Source organism: Ursus arctos, unplaced genomic scaffold (genome assembly GCF_023065955.2).
Source record: "Ursus arctos isolate Adak ecotype North America unplaced genomic scaffold, UrsArc2.0 scaffold_4, whole genome shotgun sequence".
NCBI classification, from domain to species: Eukaryota; Metazoa; Chordata; class Mammalia; order Carnivora; family Ursidae; genus Ursus; species Ursus arctos.
Genome location: NW_026623056.1, coordinates 27,716,037 through 27,743,917, shown reverse-complemented (window position 1 = coordinate 27,743,917; position 27,881 = coordinate 27,716,037). Strand labels below are relative to the sequence as shown.

The window sequence follows — 27,881 nt, the reverse complement described above, 5'->3', positions numbered from 1 at the left end:
ACTTAATGCATATTTCCCTTTACTAGAAATGATGTATCTAATATACCTTAGCATTTTCTTGATGAGCATCAATTATGGTACTGTGCTCTAACATGGCAATAGCTTAAAATATTACTGAATTATGGAGAGTTCTTTGCATACATGCCTAATGGCATCAAGGTGCTATGTTTTTAGTGTTACTGCTTTTAAATATCTTGTTAAAATTATGAAATATGTCATATAGATAAAAAATGAATATAACAGACATAGCTTTTAAAACATGAGACATTGGGGCGCCTGGGTGGCACAGTCATTAAGGGTCTGCCTTTGGCTCAGGGCGTGATCCCAGCGTTCTGGGATCGAATCCCATGTCAGGCTCCTCTGCTGGGAGCCTGCTTCTTCCTCTCCCACTCCCTCTGCTTGTGTTCCCTGTATCACTGGCTATCTCTCTCTCTGTCAAATAAATAAATAAAATCTTAAAAAAAAAATTTAAAACATGAGACATTAATATCTTTAAAGCCCCCTTATACCTCTTTCACAATGACTCTTCCTTCCTCTCAGAGTTAAGCACCAACTTGAATTTTTTAATATGTGTCTGCTTTTTATAATTTTATTTTTTCTTAATTACCTTTTGTGTACTTTTAATATGTCTGCTTTCAGAAACTCTACCAAAATAGAAATTTGTCAATCTGTTTTAGACTAGGATACTGAGAAGCTAGCTCATTAGGACTGTGCTTTTATGTCAAATGTGACAGGTCCTAAAAGAAGGCCAGAGGGGTTCTCTTTTGAATAAGGCCTACATGCATTAGGGCACCTTCACGAGACATCTATTTTGCCTGTTAAAAGGCCTTCTGAATTTTATTACGGTTGCTTAAGAACATTCCAGATGGTTGGGAATGCCAAGGAGATAGCCCTGTAATCCAGGTGTTATGCAGCTGAAGGATTCATAAACTAAAAGATCCTGAAGTGACATTAATGGTCATCAAATCCAACCTCTTCACTCCCTAAAGAAAAATGAACCCCCAAAAGTTTGAATGACTTGCTTTAAGTCACAGAATTAACGGCAGGCAGAGCCAAGGTTAGCATTCAAGTCACTCAGACCAGTGGTTTTCAAGTAGGGACCCCCAGGGGGTATTTGGCAAGGTCTGGAGCCGTGTTTGTTTGTCTCGCTGGGAAGGTACTACTGATAAACATCTTCTGACGTACAGGACAGCTTCCCACAACAAAGAGTTATCTTGCCCAAAATATCAATAGTGCTGAGGTGAAGAATCCCTAACGCAGAACTACACTTTGTCAGATCGACTGTTTACTTAATACAAACATTCTGAGAAAAACAGTGTCCAAATAGGTTATTTCTCTTTAGTTAAACATTGAGGCAGATTTAAGGGTCCAGTTTGATTCCCTATGAGACGAAATACGTTAAATAAAAAAATAAAATACACTCACCAGGAGCCAAAACCCAAGGGTCTCCTATCATAATCTGGCAGATCTGGAGCAATCTTACAAGCCTGTATGTTCAGGTACTTAAATATGTGGATTTTGCCTTTTATACATATCTAAAGAAAGTAACATATAAATGCAACCAAATTATTACTCATCTGAAATATATGTGTTCCTTGTTAATAATCACAATCAGCTTTTTACTTATTATATATTAGAAACAGAAGGCATTTCTATCAACTACATACAGCGATATTAACAAATACTCCTTATAACATGTTATTTTATGTGTTTAAGTGGTAATAAATACAGATTTTTGTTTTCTAGTCAAGAATAAATTTCAGTAACATATAAAATAAATAATTTATGACTATGAACACTGACAGAATACCTAATAAATTTATCACACTGATTAGCTGGGCACAGTCAGGGATTTAAAGCATTGTTCCCCATGGATTACATCAGCAACTTTTGCTTTTAGAAATCCAACAATCATGTACATTATGTTCTGAATCCTACTTTCTATAAGAGAGAAAGGCAGGAAATGATTAAATATTAAAGTTATATTCTGTTGACAGAAGGCAAAATATAAATTCTTTAGGGTTATGAGATCCTTCTATAGTTATGAAGTTAACTCATAAAGTTTTATAGTTGCCACCCAGAGGCTTGAACAAGACTATCATCAACTGCAGAGTTCAGATGCTACAGTGAAAAATACAGGCTGGCACATGCTGTGATGAGCACTGGGTGTTATATGCAACTAATGAGTCGTTGAACACTACATCAAAAAATAATGATGTACTATATGTTGGCTAACTGACCAAAATAAAAAAATTAAATTAAAAAAAGAAAAATAAAGGCTGGTAAAATTTTTCAGATTATGGGATGGCTAGAATCTATATGTAAAGTTACCTTATAATTACTTTATTATTAAATAGTTTCATATCAGTCACTGATAAACAAATGACCAAACTGACTAAAAGATGAACTTAAGATTTTAGAAAATAAATAGGTACAAAAACGATGGTCAGAAGAAACGCACTGATAATTTTTAATTCTGAGAGCCAAGTATTTTTGTCTCTCGTGTTTATGTTGCTTACATTCAAGTTTTATTAGAAAGAAATTAACTCAAATTGTATTAGAAAAAATTCAAGAAGAGCCCCTCAACTTGAAAAGTAAGCCAATTTAGTGAAAGGAAAAACACTTCTGGAAATATTACCTATCCTTCATCCCATTTATTCAGGGCTTCTAAAGAATGCATACGTGTGTGCATTTATTTTAAAAGAACTTCATTTTCAACAAAAAGATAAATGCATAGAACTTCAGTTTTTAAATTCACCCTTTGTCAGAAAAGTTCCCAACGCCCTTCAGATCCCTAGAGTTTACCTGCGCAGGAGGAGACTGCAGGGGATTGTTGTCTAGGGTGATCATCTGCAGGTGCCTGAGGTTCCGGTAACAAACAGGGATTGCTGTAATCTTATTGCAGGAGAAGTCTAACCGTATCAGAGGCAACTCCGCCAGCTCTGCAGGGTGACAAAACGGAAACGAACAATTCATATATTTCAAACTAGACAATTTTCACAGGAGCTTCTAGCTAAATACAGTGAATTTAACATATGTATCTCCTTTCTTAATGATGAACTGATATTGTAAAATGAACTCTAGTTGCTTACAGATGGGAATACTAGTGAGAAGCAAGCTGTCTGACCCCTCACAGAACTACAGAAACCAGAGGCCTGATACCACAGAAACGTAGGCATAACCCAAGGGATTAGATGATAGTCTGTACAAAGAACAAGTTAAATGCCTAAGTCCCCAACCTCAACTCATGCTGCCCTACGCTTCTCCAATCCCCACAGGGGTCAACAAGTTATTTTCTAGTGAAACCGAATCAAAAGATTTTGAATTCAGGAATCTTAGGCACAGTGAAAAGTCAGGATGAGTTGCCAGTTGCAAATGGAGGATTTAAGAGGAAGTCTACACAGTGACGGGACCTCAGTCACTTTCTTACCCAACCCACCCCCTCCCCAGCTCTTGAATGCCAGTAGTCAGTCCCCTCTTACCCATGGGGGATATGTTCCAAAACCCCCAGGGGATGCAGAAACTGCAGACAGTACCAAACCCAATATATACTGTGATTTTTCCTATACATACATACCTGTATACATATACATGATAAAGTTTAATTTATAAATTAGGCATGGTAAGAAATTAACAACAATAACTAATAAAATAGAACGGTTATAATAGATAGTGTAATAAAGATTACATGAATGTGGTCTCTCTCTCTCTCTCTGCTAGAAAAGGTGGGAGGAATTAGCCATTTGTACATAAAAAACTAAGCAATAAAAAAAGACAAAAACAACAACAAAAATAAGATGTATAAACAAGAAAATCAGAGTGTATCAACTGAATTGGCAGGGAACAAAATTTATATAGTTGTAATAACATAAACAGTAACACTTTGATCAAAAGTTGTGATAAAACTACACTGGAAAGATAGCAGGAGGGAAGTAGAGGTATGATCGTGATAGTGTTTAAGAAAGTTAAATCGTCATCTACTAGGTCGCCAGGGTGGCTCAGTCAGTTAAGCATCTGCCTTTGGCTCAGGTCATGATCCCAGGGTCCTGGGATGGAGCCCTCATCGAGCTCTCTATTCAGTGGGTAGCCTGCTTCTCCCTCTCCCTCTGCCTTCCACCCTGCCTACTTGCGTACACTGTCTCTCTCTCTCTCTCTCTAATAAACAAATAAAATCTTAAAAAATAAAAATAAATAAAATAGTCATCTACCATAACAGGAAGCTGACGTAAGTGTCAAGACTGATAAAACCAGCAAAGCTTATTAAAGCCCGTCATTTAGAAATATGCCAGCAAATGCCAGTGGAAAGAGTCAAAGGCGGAAAAAGTAGATGCTTCTACATATTAAAACTGGGGAGGAGGAGGGCTGCCTGGGTGGCTTAGTTGGTTAAGGGTCTGACTCTTGATTTCAGCTCAGGTCATGATCTCAGGGTCATGAGATCAAGTCCCACACTGCTTCCTCACTCATCAGGGAGTCTGCCTGAGATTATCTCAAACTCTCTTCCCCTTTTCCCCTCTCCCATGAGCATGTGTGCGCACACACACTCTAATAAATACATAAATCTTAAAAAAAAAAAAAAACCAACTGGGGAGGGAAATGGTTGAGGCAGGGGAATGCTATTATTGATTTTGAGCTTGTTATACTCGACTTTCTGAGCAATGTATTACTTTATAACCAATAAAATTTAAAATCAAAATGGCAATAAGAGACATACTATCTTATCTACCAAATTGGAATATGTTAGAGACCACCAATTAATGAACATGAACTTATGTAGCCATCTCAGTTTATCTGAATATGCTGAGATTACAAGATAAGCTGGTAGAAAACCACTTAAAACTGTTTGTGTCACTCACCATTTTCTTGGTAACACACATTTAAAATCTGATACAGAAATAAATCAGATGATAAAACTATTAGACTGTAATTGTCATCTAAAACCCCAAATTTTCATTTTCACTAAAATCCCAATGTGTTCATTAACTGATTTTATATTAAGACCACATTATTACATTAATAAGCCTTTAAAGATCAATCACAGTAGGTGGGTCCTGAGTAGAAGGGTAATCTTGGATTAAAATTTTGGGTTATAAGGCCTGTGCCATGATTTTGGGTCAGTTCTCCTGGGGGCCTTCATTCACATTCCTGAGGGGGTAGAAAGCAGACCCAGGAGGAAATGAGGAAGGGCTCTAAAAATAAAAAGCGACTGAGGGGCGCCTGGGTGGCACAGTCGTTAAGCGTCTGCCTTCGGCTCAGGGCGTGGTCCCGGCGTTCTGGGATCGAGCCCCACATCAGGCTCCTCCACTAGGAGCCTGCTTCTTCCTCTCCCACTCCCCCTGCTTGTGTTCTCTCTCTCACTGGCTGTCTCTGTCAAATAAATAAATCAAATCTTTTAAAAAAAAATAAAATAAAAATAAAAAGCGACTGAGAGGAAAGGTATGCAGGATTTTGGCTAGTCTGACTGCACTAAGTGTATAAAAGTGGACTAAAAGGTCACTTATTGAGACATTTTGACATCCAAAATGTCAAAGTCACACCTGTGTATGTTAGAACTAAAAAGCATACTAGATCATACTGGTGTTAACATTAGGATTCCACAGTGAAGCAAAAGCTTCATTAGTTAATTCAATATTTACTCCGTAAGTCATGTTTTGTAGAAGAACCTGAGCATCATGGTCATGAAAATACCTTCTAAAGGACAGAGATTAAGGGAAAGTGGATGGGAGTACAGATGACACAGGAGTTGCTAGGAGCTAATAACTACTATTGCTCTCATTTATATATGAAATTTTCCATGATAAAATTAAAGAAATACATAATCTGATCTAAGTTCTCCCCATTTTCATTTCATTTTACAGCTTCTTTCATGAATTCATATTTTGAAGGATTGATAAATTATACTTAATTTATTTAATCATTTTTATCATTTAGATACATATACCAGAGCCTGTAGTGAGCCTAAGATAACCAGCCTCCCAGTGCAGTCTCCCATTCCATTCATTCTTCATTCTACACATCATCTCCAACCATTAATTAGCCTCTATCTGAATATTTCCAGGGAAAGATAAAGTAAGTTCAGGGCAAGTCCATTTTAAGTCAAATGCAAATTGCAGGAATGTTTTTCATTACACTAAACTATTTCCTCATCAAAAACATGATCTATTTCTCCCAAGTAGTTGCACTTACTGAAACTTCCAGGGACCCTACCTTGAGTAATTTTAACTAATTCTGACAAGATCTAAAAATACAATCACTGGTTAATAGTTATTGGAGTTTTTTACTGAAGACTCTAACTTTAAAATCCACAAGGAAACAGATAACATACAGTAGCTGAACCACTGTATCTCAAACATTGCCTGTAACTCTTAACACATTTTTGTCTTATACCTATCAGTCTGAGAGATCTTCAAGATAAAAAAAACAAGCAATAATAAAACAATTACTTCACAATTTCTTACCTTCAGGCAAACGTACTAAGTGGTTTCTTCTTACATTAAGGTCTCTCAAGGCCTCCAAATTACCAATTTGGGAAGGTATTGTTTGAATTTCATTGCAGCTCACATCCTATCTCAAAAAAGATACAAAGTATTGTTCTAATATTATAAACTTGTCTGCTTTAAACTATGTGTAAAATGAGGTTAGATAAGATAATACCTATGGTCTATCTTAACTGTAAAAAAAAATTATTATTCTGTGTCCAAGAATAATACCACAGTTTATATTAGCATTTAATTCTAAAAACTTATAGGCTTCTGACTGATTTATAGGCTTCTGATCCATTTTATATGGATCTACAATAATTTTATGAGCAGAACAAAAATTAAATGATGAGATGTGGACAGAAGGCCGAGGATCAAATCAAATGAAAATTCTAGTGAGAAGGTAAATTAGAAAAAAGTATAAAAACAGATCCATTTAGGACAATATTTTATTTTATAAGTGTTGTAATGAAACTAGAAGAAAAAACAAAACAATGATAAAAATTATAGTGATAAAATCAATTGAAAGGAAATCCTATTTTCAAAATACCAGGTCACCTGCTCAAGAATATAAAATAAAAATGCACTGAAGATGACTCAAAAAATTCTTTATCAAACCGAAAGTGAGGGAAAAAGTAATAAAGTACACATAACTCATAAGCCATGGAAAAAACAGATACTGCTCTATCGGCATCTGATCAAGCTGGTACCAATACATGTATTATGTAGGCTTTCTGGTATCTTGGTCAACAGCTTGATTCCGCTACTTCTGAGAAGAGGCTGACTACAGATTCCAAGATTGACAAATTCAGTATTCCATAATTCTGCGACGAGCCAGAAAAAAGTATAAATCCATGCATAACAGCAGGAAGCTGTCTAGGTTAATAAAAGCTCCAAGATGCGTAAAAAGACAATATTAATAGACTTAGAAAAGATCACTTACCAAAAACTTCAATAATCTCCAATAAACTTCAATCATCTCCAAACATTATTTTTAAATTTTCCCATAATATTCTTAGAGAAAATAATATTACTTCTACTTTTCCTACCAATTAATGACTAAAGTAGAATCAGTAGCTATACTTCTTAGTCCAATGCTCTGGGCATCAAAGTTAAAAGGAACGGAAGTTGAAAGGATAGGGAAAATTGAGCCTGAGCCAGAAGGTAACAATAATTTATAGTATTTCTCTCGGAAAATGTATATCTTGAAAGACAGAAGTTTACTCTCACTTAAAAACAAAGGGAAGGGGCGCCTGGGTGGCTCAATTGGTTAAGCGTCTGCCTTCAGCTCGGGTCCTGATCTCAGGGTCCTGGGATCGAGCCCTGCATGGGGCTCCCTGCTCGGTGGGAAGTCTGCTTGTCCCTCTGCTTCTACCCTTCCCCCTGTTCGTGCTCTCTCTCTCTCTCAAATAGATGGATAAAATCTTAAGAAAAAAAAAAAAAAACAGAGAAATAGAGGCACCTGGCTGGCTCAGTTGGAGGAGCATGTGACTCTTGATCTTGGGGTCTTTAGTTCAAGCCTCACACTGGGTGTACAGACTACTTAAATAAATAAACTAAAAAAAAAAAAAAAAAAGGAAATAAAGGAAAAAAGCAATAAGGATGTTGTGAGAACATGTTCCATCAAGTGGGAATCAGGAGCTTTGGGATTATTAATTCTTACTCTGACACAAACTATTTGTATGACTGAAGGTATCAATTCACCTCTTTTGTAGAAAGCTAAAAGCTCCTTCTGTAAGACACAGCTATCTTTTAGGTATTTATGATTCAATAAGCAGAAACAGAAAGTTTATTTGAAAATCAGAATCTGAATCCCAAGTAAAATTTACTATTAGTTCATGTTAATAAACCAAGTTCTGAAGAAATGCCAACAAACATATATTTTGGACTTTATTCCCTAGATCTAATTGTCTCTAAATAAACAGTGGTTTAGTATCTAGACTCCAGATTTAATATATTTGTATATTTTTACATGTGACCTTTTATATTCATAATCCACCTGAAAAAAAGAGAGAGCTAATGTGTGATTCAGTTAAATTATGCGTGCATTTTTTTATGATGTCTATCTTTGTTAATAAGCCTACATAAACTATCCTCCCAAATCTCAAGGATATAATTATATTTGACCATTTCAGAAATATAAAACGTGGGCTCTGAAGTTAAGGTAGATTGGTTTCAAATTCTATTTTGGTTATGGAACCTTGTGCAAATTTCTTAACCTATCTAAGTGCTACTTTCCTCAGCTGTAATATGATGATAATTATAATACCTAATTCATAATGTTACTGTGGTGATTAAATGGGAAAAGCCCCATTCCCACACCCAGAACATAAGTACTAAAGAGTAACAAGGAGTAGTATATGAAAGTTAAGCTTCTCAGAAAACATAAGGCAGTAAAGCTTACTTTAGAGAGGGAGATGGGTGCTAGAGATTGCATGTAAGAGAAAAAAAATAAGCCTGATCTTTGACGTGCCCATTCCCTGATAGGGACTAACCAAAAATCCCAACACTGATGCTATCAAGATTTAACTTGAAAAATTCAAATGCATTATTAACTTATATCTCAAAAGTTTAATAACATAGAAATCACTGAATATTGGTTAAATTTAATTCCAATGACTCTCCCAGTCCATGTGGGCCTATTAGACTTGTACTTTCAGTTCTTTAACTCTGTGCTGAAGCACTTCAGTACTGATCAACCAGCAAAACTTCACTATTCATACTTGAAAAAAACTCAAAAACACACCTTAATAATGGGTCTTTACCACATAACAGAGTATGGTACGGCTATGGATATACATACATGTGGGACAGTAAAAAAGTAAAACATTAACTTACAAGTTCTGTTAAATGTCTGAGATGTCCAATTTCTTCTGGAAGTGACACCAATTTGTTATTACTAGCAATTAAGACTTTCAATGGTAAATTACACAAGTGCACTGGTAATGTTGACAGTTGGTTCCGACTAAATGGGTAAGTAGAAAAAGAGAAGAGTCAGAACCCACCACTCAAGAAAAAAATTTCCATCTTTCTTATTCTATACTCAGTAAAGTGACAAACGTAAGTCTTGGAAGGAACAAACAGGATATCAGATTTGGATTCTAGCCTTCATTTCCTCACGTATCACCATGCTTTTGAGCATAGCATTATCTGCTTTTTACAAAGATTCCTCATCTGAAAATTGAGGATTTTAATACCTCCTCTACCTATCCTACAGGGCCCTGTACCATAAAACTCTTTTGTAAATAATGCTGTGCTATATAAACACAACATATTATTTTATTAATGTTATGTACGATAAAGGGATTTAAAACTATGGTAGATGACTATCATCCTCTCCCCTTGTCTTCCAAAGAGGAGTTATAAACATAAATGTAGTTGTAATCTACTTCCCTCATCATTACAGACATTATAATCAAACGTACATAAATGATCCAAATATAGTTCTATGGAAAACAAGTGACAGGTTGTGATTTCAAATATATCACATCAGCTGAAACATAGATATGGAATCTTTTACTTACACAAAAACATGGAAAATCAGAACCAAAAGTACACATCTATCATTAGGATAAAAATAAGTTAAAATTTTACTTATATAGATCTAACCTTTTAATCTCCAGGGTCAATTGGCCCCACTTCCAAGACCTTTTGCTGATTTGACTAATATAGATCATGAGACTTTAAAACTTTTAAAATCAGTAATAATTCTGTTCTGGGGCTCTTGGGTGGCTCAGCTGGTTAAGCGTCTGCTTTTGGCTCAGAGATCCCAGGGTCTTGGGATCAAGTCCTGAGTCGGGCTCTCTGCCAGGCAAGGAGCCTGCTTCTCCCTCTCTTCCCCCCTTATGCCTTCTCTCGCTATCTCTGTTGCTCTCTCTCTCTCAAATAAATAAAATCTTAAAAAAAATAATATTTCTATTCCTAGACATTTACCTTAAGGAAAGAGAAAAATAAACATTTACATATAAGAGTCTCTGCCAGTATTTTATTTATCATGGCAAAAAACTGAAATAAACTAAATATCTGAGAGGGAAAACGAGTTTTAGAAGTATATAAACTGTACAATAAAATGTTTACATATAAAAATATTTCCAAAAAGAGTACTTCAAGACAAGGGGAAAAACTCATTTAAAAATTTAATTGAAAGCCTGGAGAAAAAGGAAAACATCACCTGTAATTATAACTCAGATACAACATTTTGATGAATTTTCTTTATACTTTTCTACATTTGCTCATTTTCTCCAGTGAACATTTATAACTTTTATAATGAAAAAAAAAAAGTGAAAGAAGTCTTCCAAGATATGAAAAAATAGAAAGGAGTTAAACAAATGCATTTACACATTCAGAACTTAGTACACAAAAATACAAAATCACAAGAATGAAAGTACTTTCAGATCTATTCTCATTTGGTAAAACTTATTTGAAAATGTAATTGGAGAATCATAGCTTACAAGACTATTGCAAGCCTATCAGGCCAATGACCCTTACAGTTTGTTAATTATTGCAAAGCTAAAGACAAAGGGAGAAACTAGGAGGACATAGGAAATATTGTTAATTCAGCCTAAGAACATGTATAGATACTGCAGATATGAACAGATAATGTAAATTTTAGTGAAAGGGAAGAGAGAGCTGAAAATACCACATAAAACTAATTTTTTTTTTTAAAAAGAAACAACATCCTTACCTAATATTTAAGAATGTTAGAGCTTGTAGGTTTAGAATTGCCTCTGGTATATACCGAATACAATTTTGGTATAAGTTGAGATTCTCAAGAGAAACAAAATGACATGCTTCTATGGGAATTTCTGAGAGACGATTTCGTGACAGATCTGAAAGAAAAAATAAATTAAGTTTAGGGTTGATCCTTAGATCTTATTTTATTGAAATGTTAGCTAAACAAGCAGGTTTCATAATTGTCTGAATTCCTAAGAGTTCCCATCGTGAAGAATGGTCCAGAGGAAACATTCAAATGTATTGATCAATTGAAAAAACCATTTTAAAATACACCTCTCCATCTTTTTGCTGGGAAATATTCATTCTTTCTGAGTCTCCACACATACTTAAAAAATAAAACCAGTATTTTTTGCAAGTAACACAAATTCTAAGGCATATCTGCCTACAATTACACCAAAGATCATACTAAGTATCAAATATCCTAGGAAACAAACTGATCCTAAAATCTAACTTCCCAAAAGCACAGACAACATTCTGAGGTTTTTAAAAAAGCAAAGCAAAACTAAAAAAAATACTGCCCCCCTTTTTTTTAAGATTTTTTATTTATTCATTTGAGAGAGACAGAGAGAGCCAGCAAGAGCATGAGCAGGGGGAAGGGTCAGAGGGAGAGGGAGAAGCAGACTCTCTGCTGAGCTGGGAGCTGGATGAGGGCTCCTGGGATCATGACCTGAGCCGAAAGCAGATGCTCAGCCAACTGAGCCACCCAGGCACCCCATTATACTGCCCCTTTCTTTACTATCAAAGATTATCAGGGTCATGTCAAAAGGAGTCAGGAACCATTTTTGCTCCCAATGGCCAAAGATGAGACAATCTGAGCTTCAATAAAGACAATAATTGCAAAGGACTCAAATCTATCACACATATTGAATTATACTAATTTATAATGACATCTCCCTCTTTCCCCCCAAAGATGATAGAGAACCAATTCATTATCTTGTAAACTGATAAAGTAAGGGGAAAACATTTAACTTGCCTTTCCTATATCAACTGTATCACTGAGTAACCAAACAAATGAAAAGCAGTGTCTCTGTATAAGCGTTCTTGCTACAAATGAAAAATGATAGAATGTCACCATTTTTGCAACCCTCAATGAATTAATGGATCTAAAATTGAGTATTAACAGCTAACCTTACAATAAGACAATCAGAAATTGTCTGCCTCCCTCTGGAAGAACAGAACCTCACTTACTGTCTTGACAGAGGGACAGAACCTGCGACTAATGAAGCTTTTGCACCCTTTAAGGAAATGCAGAAGACAAAAGAATGTGCTGAAATAAAAGTCACTCCATCATTATCCATTTAGATCTAGTTAAATATACTGTGAGATTCACTTGCTTACCACTGTTTTCTCTCTTCTTCTGCCCTATCTTAAAGCCTCTGTTGACAATTATTTGGTGAGAATCATCTACTAAGAACTTTTCCTAATTGGAGGACCTGTATTACTGCATATTCACAAGTATCTTGCTTTCATCCTAACATGTGAATAATAGTTGGCTAGGTATAGGTATAGTTCTTTTCTTAGGAACCTGTAGATGTTATTTTACCTGTCTAGCTTCCAGTGTCACATTGAGTAGTCTGGCACATATCTGATGATTTTTCCTTTGTAAACAGCTTTTTTGTCTCCCCACCATCCTCAACACTCATCTGGAACTCAACACACTCTTTCCATCTTTCTTTAAACCAAAGAAATGCTTGCCTATTCGATCTTTAGTTGTTGTATCTCCTCCATTTGTTCTTTCTCCTTATATATATATATATATATATCCCCGCCCCGTTTTGGTATACTCTTCTACTTAATATTCCAGACCAGGAATTTGAGTCTCAACAACAATCACCCCTTTCACAAATTAATATATAAAAAAGCTGCCCGCTTTTTGTTTTCTTTTACACTATGATTAGAAGCGTGTCTCTTTCTCTTGAAAATCTAAGATAATTTATTTTGTTTTGCCTGTTAAATCTGTTATCTATCTCTTCCAGTTTCTATTTCTGTTCTATTTCACTGGAATCACTTGTTCTAGATGCAATCCTTGTTCATCCTGTCTCTGGCTGCTGGCATTCCTTTAAGTGAATTATCTTCCTTTGCCAATTCATGGCTTGCCTCATCCTTGGAGCTCATCCTTCAAGCTGCTTTGAAAGGCAGTTAACACCAAAACAGCAGAAACAGTCTCTACAATGCACTGGAAGTAAGCTTCCACTCAGGGGCATGGTTCTGAGAACTCAAAAATTTTGATAATTGCCCCACAGGCTTTTGCCTCTTGTTTTCATTTGGATCACAGTATATTCCCCAAGCTCACATATTCCCTGTAGGCTCCTCTGGCCTGCAAGCCTCAGAGCTGTTTCACTCTGAAGTGGTAGTTAGTAACTGAAGTTGGGAAACAGATCACTACCTTGCCAAAATGCCTCCCCATATTGTACTCATTAGGAAACAGTTAAAGCCTTGGTTAAGACCATCAAGTACTTAAGACTGAAAATTTCCTACAGAATGACACTATAAATTATTTTTATCAATTCCTATTTAAATTTTATTAGAATAATTTTAAAAGTTGAAGAAATAAGGGGTGCCTGTCTGGCTCAGTCGGAGGAGCATGTGGCTCTTGATCTTGGGGTCATGAATTTGAGCCCCATGTTGGGTATAGAGATTACTTAAATACATAAACTTAAAAAAAAGTTGAAGAAATCAAAGAAATTAAATTCATTGCAAACTGCTCCTTATTTAAATTTAACCCTCCAAGATGACAGCTCCAGGCAGCAAATTAAATTTAGGCAGGGATTATGCTTAATACCTTAAACAGGATTTAAGCTCAGTCTGTTAAGCATCTGCCTTTGGCTCAGGTCAGGTCCTGGGATACAGCCCCACCTCAGGCTCCCTGCTCAATGGGGAGTCTGCTGAGTCTGCTTCCACCCTTCCTCCCCACTCATGTTCACCCTTTCTCAAATAAATAAATAAATAACTTAAAATTTAGAAAAATGAAACAAATAACTTCCAACATTTTTTTATCCCCATGTAAAACAGGGGAAAAAATAACAGCAAGATACACACTGGGCTTAGATGCATTTCAACAAATGGGTACTCCTTAATTTTTTAATATTTAGCAAATTTAAGGCATAATCTATTTTTGAAATCAGAGTTTTGGATAAGGGTTCTTATAAGTTCTTCCACTTAAATTTATTTTTTATTTCAATTTGGGGAGACAAGTAGCTTCTTCCTTATGTTAACTGAGTAATTTTTTTTACATGCTATATATTCATGAAAGAGTCATTTAGGTCATTGATCATATGACAAAAAATACTGCAACTTACTAGCGGTTTATAAAAAGTATTTTTTGTCATACTCCCTTCAAGGAAGAAATATAATTTTACAGTCAAAGAAATGTGATTTTAAAAAGCCTTTAGGGGAGCCTGGGTGGCTCAGTTCATTAAGTGTCTGACTCTTGGTTTCGGTTCAGGTCATGATCTCATGGGTTGTGAGATCCAGTCCAGGCTCAGTGCGGAGTCCTCTTGAAGATTCTCTCCCTCTGCCCTTACCCCCACTTGTGTGCTCTCTCTCTCTCTCTCTCTCTCTCTCTCAAATAAATAAATAAATAAATAAATAAAAATTTTAAAAGCCTTTAAGAAATAACCTTCAGTTCAAAAAATTATGGGTGTATGTTATTCTTAAAACTCTTTCCGGGGGCACCTGGGTGGCGCAGTCGTTGGGCATCTGCCTTCGGCTCGGGGCGTGATCCTGGTGCTCTGGGATCAAGCCCCACATCAGGCTCCTCCGCTGGGAGCCTGCTTCTTCCTCTCCCACTCCCCCGCTTGTGCTCCCTCTCTCCCTGGCTGTCTCTCTCTGTCAAATACATAAATAAAATCTTTAAAAAAAAAAAACTCTTTCTGGTTATAATAGCAATGATGCTAACCTGGTATATGCAGAAGACTACATAAAACATATATGTATTCAAATAAATAAAATATTGCCAGTACCCTAGAAGCTCCAATGTAGCTCTTCCTGATGATAACCTCTTCCCTCTCCAAAAGAGAAACCAATCTACTGATTTTAGTGATAATCACTTCCTTGATAGTTTTAGTACTTTATAATTTTTAGTATTAGCCACCCATTGTTGCTGTAACAAATTACCACAAATTCAGTGGCTTAAAATAACACAATTTCAGGGCGCCTGGGTGGCTCAGTCGTTAAGCGTCTGCCTTCCGCTCAGGCCATGATCCCAGAGTCCTGGGATCGAGCCCCACATCAGGCTCCTCTGCTGGGAGTCTGCTTCTTCCTCTCCCACTCCCCCTGCCTGTGCTCTCTCTCTTGCTGGCTGTCTCTGTCAAATAAATAAATAAAATCTTTTAAAAAAAATAACACAATTTCATTATTTTACATTTCTGGAGGTCAGAAGTCAGAAATAAGTCTCATGGGGCTAAAATCAAGGTGTGCTGGCAGGGCTGCATTCCTTCTAGAGATTTTAGGGGAGACTGTTTCCTTCTATTTTCTTGTAAGTTGTATCCTGCAGTAGTTCCTTCATTTTCACTGTCTTCATAGTTTTCTTATATATAAACAAGCCACGGTTTGATTGTTCTACTACTGATGAACATTTCAATTACACATTGATCTAGATAAATATCTAGGAGTGAAAATGCTGTGTAATAAGATATATGGATCTTCAACTTCACAAGAGAGTAACAAACTGTTTCCCAAAGTGGTTGTACCAATTTACACATCTACCAGCAGTGTGGAAGAGTTCTTGTGGCTTCACATCCTTGCCAATACTTGTTATGAGATTTCTTAATATGTTTATTATGTTTAAAGATTTTCACACAGTGGCATTTCATTGTGATTTTAATTTTCATTTCCTGTATTATTAATGAGGTACTACAGCTTTTCATATGTTTATTGGGCACAGATTTCCTTTCTTGTAAAGTTTTTTGGTTTGTTGCAGATCTTTATAAATTCTGAATATGAATCTGGTGTCGATTATACGTGTTGCAAATATCTTCCCCCACTCTGTGGTTTGAAGTTTCACAGTCTTTGTGGTATCTTTGATGAGTCTTTAATACAGTAAAATGTTTTATTAATCTTTTCCTTTATGGTTAGTGGTTTTTACAGTTTTAACAGAAAACCTTCCCTATTCCAAGTTTATAACGATATATTCTTCTAAAAGTTTTATAGTTTGACCATCACATTTACTATACCAGAAATTGATTTTTCTAGTATGATGTGAAGTAGGAGGCCAATTTTGATTTTTCCTACAGGAATACCCATATATCCCAGTGATGGCTATTGAAAAGACCATCTTCCCTCCTATTATTTGCCAAGAACACCTTTGTCACATCCAGGTGTCTATATTTGTATGGGGCTATTTGACCCATGGCTCTCTAATACATTGCACTACTTGTCCATCCTTATGTCAATATTACTCAATCTTAATTACCATAGCTTTATAATAATTCTTGACATCTAGCAGAGTGATGTGTTCCTAAACTGCTAAGGTATTCCTACCACATGGTTCTTCAACTGTTTCTTGGGCTTTCTAGGTCCTCTGCATGTCCTTATAAACTTTAGAATGGGCTCGTTTAATTTCATAAAAACACTTGCTGGAGATTGCAGTAAATCAAACATCAATTTGAGAAGAAATAACACATTTACAATATTGAATCTTTCAATCCATGAACATCTCCATTAATTAATAAAAGCCACCTGTAACTTATCTATTAATAAAATTTTGTAATTTTCCTCAGAAGGCTTTTATACATTGTTTACTTGCTTTATTCCCGGTTTTTATTATTTTATAAATAATAATTTTAGCTCTATTTTCTAACCACTAGTTACTATCAGAAATAAAATTGATTTTTATATATTGATTTTATATCTGGTGTTCTTGAACATTTTTTTTTCATTGATGTAATTTATCTGTAGAGTCTTCTGCATAGTTTTAAATCCATAATTACATGGTTATGTGAATATTAAAAACTTTTTTTTCTTTCTGATCCTTATTTATTTACTTACTTACTTACTTATTGAATTCCCTTACAATTTTGGCTAGGATCTTCAGTATAATTTTGAGTAAAAGTGGTAATAGAAGGTATTTTGTCTTGTTCTTAATTTCAAAGGTTTTCCGTAGATACTCCTTACCAGATTAATGAAATTCCTCTTTTTTTTTTTAAGATTTATTTATTTGTCAGAGACAGAGGGGGAGAGAGAGAGCACAAGCAGGGGGAGTGGCAGGCAGAGGGAGAGGGAGAAGCAGACTCCTTGCTGAGCAAGGACCCTGATGTGGGACTCAATCTCAGGGCCCTGGGAGCATGATCTGAGCTGAAGGCAGATGCTTAGCTGAGCCATCCAGGCATCCCTGAAATTCCTTTCTATTCCTAGTTTACTAAGAGTTTTTATCAGTAATAGATGTTGAATTTTCATCAATCTCTTTTTCTTCATCTATTGAGATGATCATAGTATTTTTATCTTTTCTTATATTAATATGGAATTAATTTCACTCCTTTATTCCACTGTTCCTTTATTCCATTAGTGTAGAACTGATTAGTCCTTCTCATTAAAACTTTATTCTATTACTGTGAAATTAAACTGACTTTCTAACATTAAATCTTGCATTCCTGAGATAAACTCAATTTAGTCATGGTGTTTTACCCTTTATATTAGCTGGACTCACTTCATTAATATTTGGTTCAAGATTTTAGCATATATAATCATGAATACTCATAATACTCTGGAGTATTTATTTTCTCATACTAACTTTGTCAAGATTTGATATCAAGGTTGTCTGGTCTCATAAAATTTAATTTGGGGATATTCCCTCTTTTTCTCTTGATGGAAAGAGTTTATATAGATTTCAAATTCTTTTTTTTTTTTTTTAAATAATCTCTGTGCCCAATGTGGGGCTCAAACTCATGACCCTGAGATCAAGAGTCACATGCTCTCCCAACCAAGCAGGCCAGGCACCCCTCAAATTATTTCTTTTTAAAAAGCTTGTTAGAATTCATTGATGAAGCCATCTGGTCCTGGAATTTCCCTTAAAACAAAGATTTTTCACAACTGACTGAATGTCTTCAATACTTACAAAATTATTTAGGTTAAATAAATCTTTTTTTAATATATTTTATTTGTTTATTTTAGAGATAGAGCACAAATAGGGGGAGGAGCAGCGGAAGAGGGACAACCAAACTGTGCTGAGCACAGAGCCCGACTCAGGGCTCAATCCCAGGACCTTGAGATCATGACCTGAGCTGAAATCAAGAGTTGGATGCCCAAACTGACTGAGCCACCCAGACGACCCATATTTAGGTTTTATAAATCTTGCTGAATCAGTTTTAAGTTATTAGAGTCTAGGAGTTTGCTATTTTCATCAAAATTTTCAATTTCATTAGCAAAAAGCTATTTATAATATCCTCTTTTCTTCTCTTTTTTTAATGTTTATAGCATCTGAAGGGATGCCTTCTATTTTCCTTTCTGACTTTGGATTTTGTACCTTCTTTCTTGATCTCATCAATGATTTGAAAATATCATTAGTGTTTTCAAAATATCAACTTTGGGGGCGCCTGGGTGGCACAGCGGTTGAGCGTCTGCCTTCGGCTCAGGGCGTGATCCTGGTGTTATGGGATCGAGCCCCACATCAGGCTCCTCTGCTGTGAGCCTGCTTCTTCCTCTCCCACTCCCCCTGCGTGTGTTCCCTCTCTCGCTGGCTATCTCTCTCTCTGTCAAATAAATAAATAAAATTTAAAAAATAAATAAATAAATTAAAAAAACCCACAAAATATCAACTTTGGCTTTGTTATCCCTATTCATTGTATAATTTCTGTGTTAATTTGTTTCTATCTTTATCATCTTTTTATTTGGAGAAGGTGTTGTACTATTCTTTTCCTAATTTACTGAGATGGATCCTTATCCTATTAATTTTTAGACAGTTCTCCTCAAATATATACATAGTTAAAGCTATACATTTTAAAGAATTTAAAATTCCCAAGTGCTGCTTTAGTTGAACCTCATGAGAATATATATTTCATAAGGATATTAGATTAGAAATATTTTCTAATTTCCATTATGACTTGTCTCATTCTGTCAGAAATGTATTCTTTAATTTCTGAACTTTTAAGGATACTCTAATTACCTTTTTGTTGATTTCTAATAACTTCACTATAGTAAAAGAATACTCTTTATGTTATTTCAATCCTTTGATATTTGCCTGCATTTTCTTTATGGATCAGCATATGGTCCAACTTTATAAATATTCTGCGTGAGTCTAAAAAGAATGTGTATCCTACATTGGACATAATGTTCTAGTTATGTCTGTTAGGTCCTATTTGTTTGATTGCATTGTTCAAGGCTCATCTTTACTTTTTTTGGTCAGTTTTTTTGTAACAACCCCTGAAAGGGGTATGTTACAGTCTTCTGTTACTATTACTATTGCTATCTTGTCTATTTCTCCCTGTAATTCTTTAACCTCTTCTTTATATACTTTGGGATTTTGTTATTAGGTCCCTACAAAATTTTAAATTGTTAAATCTTTCTGGTAAATCAATTTTTTGTAATTCTTAAGTTACCACTTTTATTCCTAGTATTGTTCTTTGCTTTGAAATCTCTTCATTTGGTTAGTTTGGCAGACTGATTTTAATGTGGCTCGCATGATGCCCATTCATGCCCTTGTATAACACCCCCTCCAATTGAGTGTGGGAGGGACTTCATAAGTAACCAATATACATTTGACCCTTGAACAATGTGGGGGAGTTAGGAGTGCCAAACCCCACACAGTTGAAAACTGGGTATAACTTTTGACTCCCTCAAAATTTAACTCCTAGTAGTCTACTGTTGATCAGAAGCCTTACCAACAGAAGAAAGAGTCAATTAACATACATTTTGTATGTTATATGTATTATATACTGTATTTCTACAATAAAGTAAGCTAAAGAAATGTTAAGAAAATCATAAGGAAAATACATTTACAGTACCATACTATAAAAAAATCTGCATATAAGTGGACCCATGCAGTTCAAACCCAATTAGTTAAAAATCAACTGTACTTCTATTGGTTAGACTTGCCTTTAACCAACAGAAGGTTGCAAAGAAGATGTGATGTCATTCCTGTGGTTATATCTGTCTGTCTCTCTCTATTGCATCTTTGAAGAAGCAAGCTACCATGAATTCTACCATTGAAAGGAAATAAATTCTGCCAACAACCTGAAGAAGCCTGGAAGCAGACCCTTCCCCTGTCAAGCCTCTAGATGAAAACTCAGCCCTGGTCGACACCTTGATTGAAGCCCTGCTGCAGACCTAGCTAAGCTGTGCCTGGACTCCTGAGCCAAAGAAATCATTAAGTTCTTTAAGCTGCTAAGTCTGTGGTTTACTACACAGCACTGGAAACTAATATAGTTAATATATCTATAGAGTATCTTTTTCTGTTCTTTAATTTCAACACTTCTGGATCATTATGTTTTGAATGTTTCTCTTATAAACAGCACATAGATTCTGCTTTCTTTTTATTGCCTGACAATCTTTATCTTTTAACTGAAACACTATATTTAACATAATTACCCAGAGTATTTAGATTTTTAAAAGGGTTGTGTTATTTCTGAGAGATGTAGCCCTTTGATTATCTATGCTCTTTTCTTTCTTTACTACTGGAATCTCAATTATGTTCAAAATAGTAAAGTGCTCAGCTAGACCACAGACTGACAGTTTCCAATTTTTTTAATCACTCAAGTTCAAACTAGTGAAATATGGATACAGAATTTAAGTACATTTGACTTAGTGACTAACTAATATAGGAAAATCTCATTTATAGGCAGTGTCCTAAGTCCTGTATATAAACCAAATGCTTCAAAATTACCTCATGTTTTTCTGTACAGAGAAAAGAGACTTCTTAGCTTTGAGAACTATCTTTACACAATAATGCCAAAGAAATGCTATATATTTGCAAATATATCACTTTTCCAGTATTTTCTATCTCATGATGGAAATGCTTCTGTCTATCCAGTTGATTAAGACAGATTTCTGGAATCATCCTTTCTCTTTTTTCCAATCGAATCCTATCAACAAACACTGCCAGTTTATTGGTCCAAATGTATCTTGAACCCACTCATTTCTCTTTATCTCCTTTGTCACTGCCTAATCTAAGAATCAAATAAAACCATGCCTGGAAAATTACTTCATAAACTATAAAACGCAAAGAGGCACACATAAAGCCAGCTTCCTAGGGTTGAGGGCAACACAACAAAAACAAATAACAAAACTCCCAAAATTATATGGAATTGTACTAGGTAATAAAATGTAGCAGAGTACAATACAATAATTTAGGATGTTTGGTCACCACAAAGAAGCAATGTTGCATTCAGTTGACCCTACTTCCAAAAGGCAAAAATGCAGAAAACATTTACTTAATGATTTACATTAAAATGTTTAAAACAACTTCCTTATCTTTCAGTGAGGTTAAATAAGCACAAAGGTTAGTGTATCTTTGTGTTACTAGAGTAAGCTTTTGATTTCACACATACACATAAGACTAGTTACTGTCACACAAACCTACTAAGTTTCCATCTCTGTATCTGTGTATTCAATCCTAGGTTGTTTTCTAGACTGCAAACTCAATTGAGATTTGCCAAGTACTGTGAAAAGCCACAAAGTGGACAATAAACAACTTTGCAATTAAGCTATTAAGTTACTTCTATGTATCATATCCTGAATGTGGCCTTGGTCTTTCACCAGCCATTATCTTTTCTTCTAATGCTAGTGACATGAGCCAACAACCATACCACTCTTTGGCACAGCCCTTGGATGTATTACTCAGTTGAGCAAAGCATAAAAAGCATTTTGGCCTGATAAAAATATAAGAAAATTTTTGGCTAAGGGATAAATCATGGAAGTCTCAATTAGCTAAAATAACTAAATAAATGTTTCAATAAAAAATGTTCCAGGACATATTGTTTGCAATAAAACACCTAATTATTTTCCACATTTACAAAAATCTTAACCTCAATGTCAAATTCACCTTAGAGATGCTGATAAGTTTTAAAATAATATGTTAAAGAAAAAAGCCTAAAAAATAGTAAAAAGCAACCTCAATATTAATGGAAGGGGTATATAAGAATCTAGATTCATACAGCAAATATTTAATGAGTCTCTTATGTTATAAGGGACTACGTCTGCTTTGTTTGACTCTGTACACTTGGCACTTAGTGGTGCCACTGCACGTAGTAGGGTGCTCAAGAAAATTATTCATTCAAAAATGAGCAAATAAATGGATAAAACAAAAACTGTCGACTCAGAAATGAGTAAGAATCCTGTCCTTTATCTATAGTGCTTCAGCTACAGTAAGACTGTAACATAATTAGCATAGTTAAAAAAACACCAAATCACAATTTTATCTTTATGATTTTTTTGCTGCTTTAAGAAGTATTATATAACCTGGATTGAAAATAATTTGTTTCTAAACAAGTACTTACATAAAATGAATCAAATTCAACTATTCAGGGAAAAACTATTATGGATATCAAACTATAGATAAATATTTTAGATTTATTTATTTATTTGAGAGAGACAGAGAGCAGGGGGAAGGGCAAAGGGAGAGGGAGAGAAATCTTCAAGCAGACTCCTGGCTGACTGTGGAGCCTGACGTGGGGCTCAATTCCAGGACCCTGAGATCATGACCTGAGCTGAAATCAAGAGTCTGGTACCCAGGTGCCCCAAATATTTTATAATTAACAAAAAGCTGAAATAGGTTACAACTGTAAAAGAGTGCTTAAGGCATATAAAATAATAACACTGGACCTTTGTTCCATTTTGAAATATAAAATGTTTTTAATTTATGATATTCCCCTTCTTCCTATTTATAAGAATTACATGAATGCTGATTTATAGTCCTATTTGCTACATGGACTCAGAGTTTCATTTTATTCAAAGGCTTATAATCCATTATGACCCAGATTTGATTATGAGAACTCCTGTATCTTTCTGGTATGCCATCTTCATTTTTTTGAGCATTTCCTCATATTCTGGCACAACAAGATGTTCCAGGTTTATCTAGCAACCTTCCATGTCCCAGTTCTGGAATCAGCTATTTCTCTCTCACCCTTGTGTAAGAGAAACTTCTGTGGCAAGTTAGATTTGGAGGATGGGGGTAGGAGACAGAAGGGAAAGCCGCCAACCCATAGGAAACTTTCAGAATAAATGATTGTTGGGTTTTTTGGTAAGCCACTAAGCTTTATGATGGTCTGTTACACAGCAATAACCAAGCAAAACAGAAATTGGCACCTGGACCTGAAGTGCTGCTCTAACAAAAACTTAAAACATCTGGCATTGACTTAAAAGAAGGCATCAGGCAGTGGCCCTAAGGGGCCTCGCAGAGACTGTTAGTGATGCCTGGAGGGCAGTGAAAAAAATGCTAGTAAAGGCTAAAGGAAAGGGCACCCTAGTTCTGCTCCCAGCAGAACAATTAAAGAAACTAGAACCTGTCATAATTTGATAGGTAGAAAGGGCACCTAATGGATTTAAATCACCATAAACACACGTGGCTATCTGTAGTGAAACATGCTAAAGTTAAGAAACATTTGACAACAAAGATAAGTATTATTAAATCTTAATGAGAAAGAGTGTACATATATTTACAACACACATACACGTATATATTCCTGTAATTTTCTAATTTCCCTCCCTTATTTTTAGGTATCATTGAAATATATTACACGTTTTTCCTTTTCAAATAATGTAGAGAAAGCAAAAAACATTAATCAACTTAAAAAATCCTTTTGCTCACATAGGAAAGAACATGAATTTCTGCCTAGAATGGATTTCAGTTTCATATAATATTAGAAAACAAACTCAATTATTTAGTCTATAAAGCCCATCCTTAACTGTGATTGAATTCGTACAATACAGCTGACCCTGGAACAATATGGGTTTGAACTGTGTGGGTCCACTTATGTGGAGATTTTTTTTTTACAATACAGCGCTGTAAATGTATTTTCTCTTATGATTTTAACATTTTCTCTTCTCTAGATTTATTTTAAGAATACAGTATATAATACACATAACATATAAAATATGTGTTATGGACTTTATGTTATCAGTAAGGCTTTCCATCAACAGTAGTTAAATCTTGGGAGGAGTAAAAACTTAGACATAGATTTTCAACTGTGCTGGGGATTAGTTCCCCTAACCCCCATGTTGTTCAAGTGCATTTGCTTTCATCTTGAAATATTGTTTATCACATACTCTGCCAATAAAAGTTTTTAAAACCATACCCAGAAACAATAAAATTTAGAGAAACACTATTATCTTAAATGAGACATATAATATAGTCAGATTGTAGTCCTAGTTCTACAATTTATTACCATCTTAATCTCCAGAACATCTCAGAATCTCGTACTCTTAACACTTTCAGTGTCAGAGATGCTTTCAATTATTTTACCCTTTTTTGCAGGTAAGTAACATGCTAAGAGGCACTTTTTCCCAAGTCTATCTTTTCCATTATCTGTTTAAGAACTTTATGATTTTATGAATTAGAAGTGGTTGATTCCTACTTTCAGGGCACAAACTTGGAGCCCAAAGACCTAACAGCAGTACGGTTCCTTAAACCTGAAAAAAGTTTTTTATGAAACATTTATTTATTTTCCTCCCAGCTAATTTATTAACTTTCCTTTTCTGTGAAATGAGAACGTTTGAGACTGTGAAAGTCACAAGATCCAGAAAAAAAGAACATCATTATTTTACTAACATAGTATTTATTGCTCACTTCTGATAAGGTAGGAAAAAAAGAAAAAAACCCTAACTCTTTATAACACAAAAACTTGTTAATAATAACTTAAATCTCTTAAAAGAAAACAATTATAAACATCTAAGTGGTATTGCAAATGTTTAGTTCAACAAATTCTTTCTCTGCTCTTAGGAATCTGCTCAGTTTTGCCCCTTCTTTCAAACAGTTACAATTGCCATTCTCCACAGAGGATACTTCCGAGAGCAGCCCAAAGCTTGACACAACATTCTTTTTTCTCAGACCAGTGTCTGACTTCTATAACTAACCCACCTGGGATCACTTCCGCTGACCCACCAGATCTAATTCACTCTCTCTTCTGCCCCTCTGTTCTTCTCCCTATTCTCGTGTAAGCTAGCAGATGAAATAATGTGGTGGCATATCTGAATCACAACCAAAGTAAGCTAAATTCAGCTGAATCAATTAATACAAATATCCTGAATTTAAACTTAAGTTTTCCATATCATGACAGATCAGCTTGAAGTTATTCAGTTCTATAAAGGATTTTTTCTTTATCTGTCTTTCTATATCATGCTCTTATGCATGAATAGGTTACCTAAAGCAGGGAAAACAAGAGGTGCCTGGGTGGCTCAGAGGGTTAAGTGGTTGATTTTTTTTTTTTTTTAAGATTTTATTTATTTATTTGAGAGACAGAGAGAGTGAGAGCAAGTGAGCACAAGCAGGAGGAGAGAGAAAGGGAGAAGCAGACTCTCTGCTGAGCAGGGAGCCCAATGTGGGACTGGATCCCAAGCCCCTGGAATCATGACCTGAGCTGAAGGCATATGCTTAACTAACTGAGCCACCAGGCACCCTAAGCGGTTGATTCTTAAATAAATATTTTTTTAAAAGATTTTATTCATTAATTTGACAGAGAGAGAGAGAACGAGTGAGTGAGCACAAGCAGGGAGAACAGCAGAGGCAGAGGGAGAGAAGCAGACTACTCACTGAGCAGGGAGCCTGATGTGGGGCTCGATCCCAGGACCCCAGGCCATGACCACGCCGAAGGCAGATGCTTTACTGACTGAGCCACCCAGGCTCCCCTCAAATAAATAAATAAATCTTAAACACAGACACACACACACACACACACACACACACACACAGGGAAAAGGGACCAAGGAATATCTTTCCCAAACTTCTCTTTTAAAAAAGATGCTTTGGGAGTGCCTGGGTGGCTCAGCTGGTTAAGTGTCTGCCTTCCACTCAGATCATGATCCTGGGACCCTGGGATCGAGGCCCATATGGGGCTCCCTGCTCAGTGGGGAGCCTGCTTCTTCCTCTTCCTCTCCCCTCTGTTCATGCTCGCTCTCTCAAATAAATAAATAAAATATTTTTTAAAAGTAGATGCTTTGGCCATTGTGTACTGCTTATTAGCCACACATACATACAGTAAGACATTTTTAGGGTATTTGCTTAGTTCACAATGTTCTCAATTCCTCTCATTCACAGGGGCTGGCTCTTCCTCCCTCCAGTGATTCTTAACCCTAAGGACCCTCTCAAAGGAAGTTATCACTGAACTTTGGGATCTCGTCAGTCTCTATACTCTGGTAACTCCCGTCCCTCCTTCAAGAGCCACCTCAAACATAATTTCATTTTACTTCCCTTGACTTGTCTAGGCACTCAAAGGATTCCATCACTGTGTTCCATTACCCCACTACAGATTCACAGGTATTGTTAATTCTTCATTAGATTTTAAGTTGAGACCAAAAGCTTTGTGTCTTTCGCATCTAACACAATACCTGAATTATTAAAAGGTCAATTTTAATTGCTAGAAATAAGGTAACTCAGTATGCTAATAACAGATATTTCATGCTGAACAAATCTCTACTTAGCTATTTTGTTTTTTATTAAAAACTGAAAAATTAATCGTTTCTAATAAAAAATTTATTTGGTAGGTAATTAGTTAATTTTTAAAATGTGGGCTCCATGAAGGGATTCATAAGAAAGGATCCTTAGTAGAGGAAATGCAGGAGACATACCTACAAATCAGGTCAGATTATAACCACATCACCACCAACCCTCTGCAACATGATTTAAAAATAAATGGGTTATCTGATAAGAGATTAATATTCAGGATACATTATAAAAAAAATCCTAAAACTCAACAACAACGAAAGAACAACCCAATTAAAAAACTGGGCAAAGGACTTGAATGGAAGATACACAAACGGCCAATAAGCACATGAAAAGACAGTCAACACCACTAATCACTAAAGAAATGCAAATCAAACCAAAATGAAATTCCACTTTGTATCAATTAGGATAGCTATTATATTTTTTAAAAGCCAGAAAATAACAAGTATTGATGAGGATGGGGTTAACTGGAACCCTTGTTCTTGCTGGTAAGAATGTAAAATGGTACAGCTGTGAAAACAGTATGGTGGTTCTTTAAAAAATTAAACATAAAATTATCTAGCAATTACATTTCTGAGTATATATCCCAAAGAATTGAAAGCAGGGACTCAAACAGGTATTTGCAAACCAGTGTTATCAGCATTATTCACAAGAGACAAAAGGTAGAAACAACTCAAATGTCCATTAAAGATGCACAGATAAACAAAATGTAGTAAATGCATACAATGGATGCATAATATTCAGCATTAAAGAGGAATGAAATTCTGATACATGCTACAATGTAAATGAACCTTGAAAGTATGTGCCAAGTGAAACAGGCTAGACACAAAAGGCCAAATAGTGTATGATTTCACTTATACAAGGTACCTAGAATAGTCAAATTCATAGGGACAGAAAAGTAGGGTGGTTACCAGGGGCTGGGAGGAGGAGGTAATAGTTACTGTTTAACAGATACAGTTTCAGTTTGGGAAGATGAAAAAGTTCTAGAGGTAGCTACAGTAGTGACGGTTGCAAAACAATGTGAATGTACTTAACTGTACCTTTTAAAAATAGTTAAGATAGTAATAAATTTAATGTTACGT

At 35.4% G+C, this 27,881-nt stretch overlaps 1 protein-coding gene across 10 annotated transcripts in view; it reads right to left on the bottom strand.

Annotated features, from left to right (window-relative positions):
* The window catches only part of LRCH3 (leucine rich repeats and calponin homology domain containing 3), a 120,336-nt gene that overhangs the window by 59,826 nt on the left and 32,629 nt on the right, over positions 1 to 27,881 (bottom strand). For all 10 annotated transcript variants that reach the window (XM_026495437.4, XM_044382788.3, XM_026495446.4 and 7 more), the window contains exons 2-6: positions 11,161 to 11,305; positions 9,315 to 9,441; positions 6,456 to 6,561; positions 2,806 to 2,942; positions 1,426 to 1,535 (exon numbers count right to left, since the gene is read on the bottom strand). In XM_026495437.4, the coding sequence (XP_026351222.3) occupies positions 1,426 to 1,535; positions 2,806 to 2,942; positions 6,456 to 6,561; positions 9,315 to 9,441; positions 11,161 to 11,305 (625 nt within the window). The remainder of the gene's footprint in view (positions 1 to 1,425; positions 1,536 to 2,805; positions 2,943 to 6,455; positions 6,562 to 9,314; positions 9,442 to 11,160; positions 11,306 to 27,881) is intronic.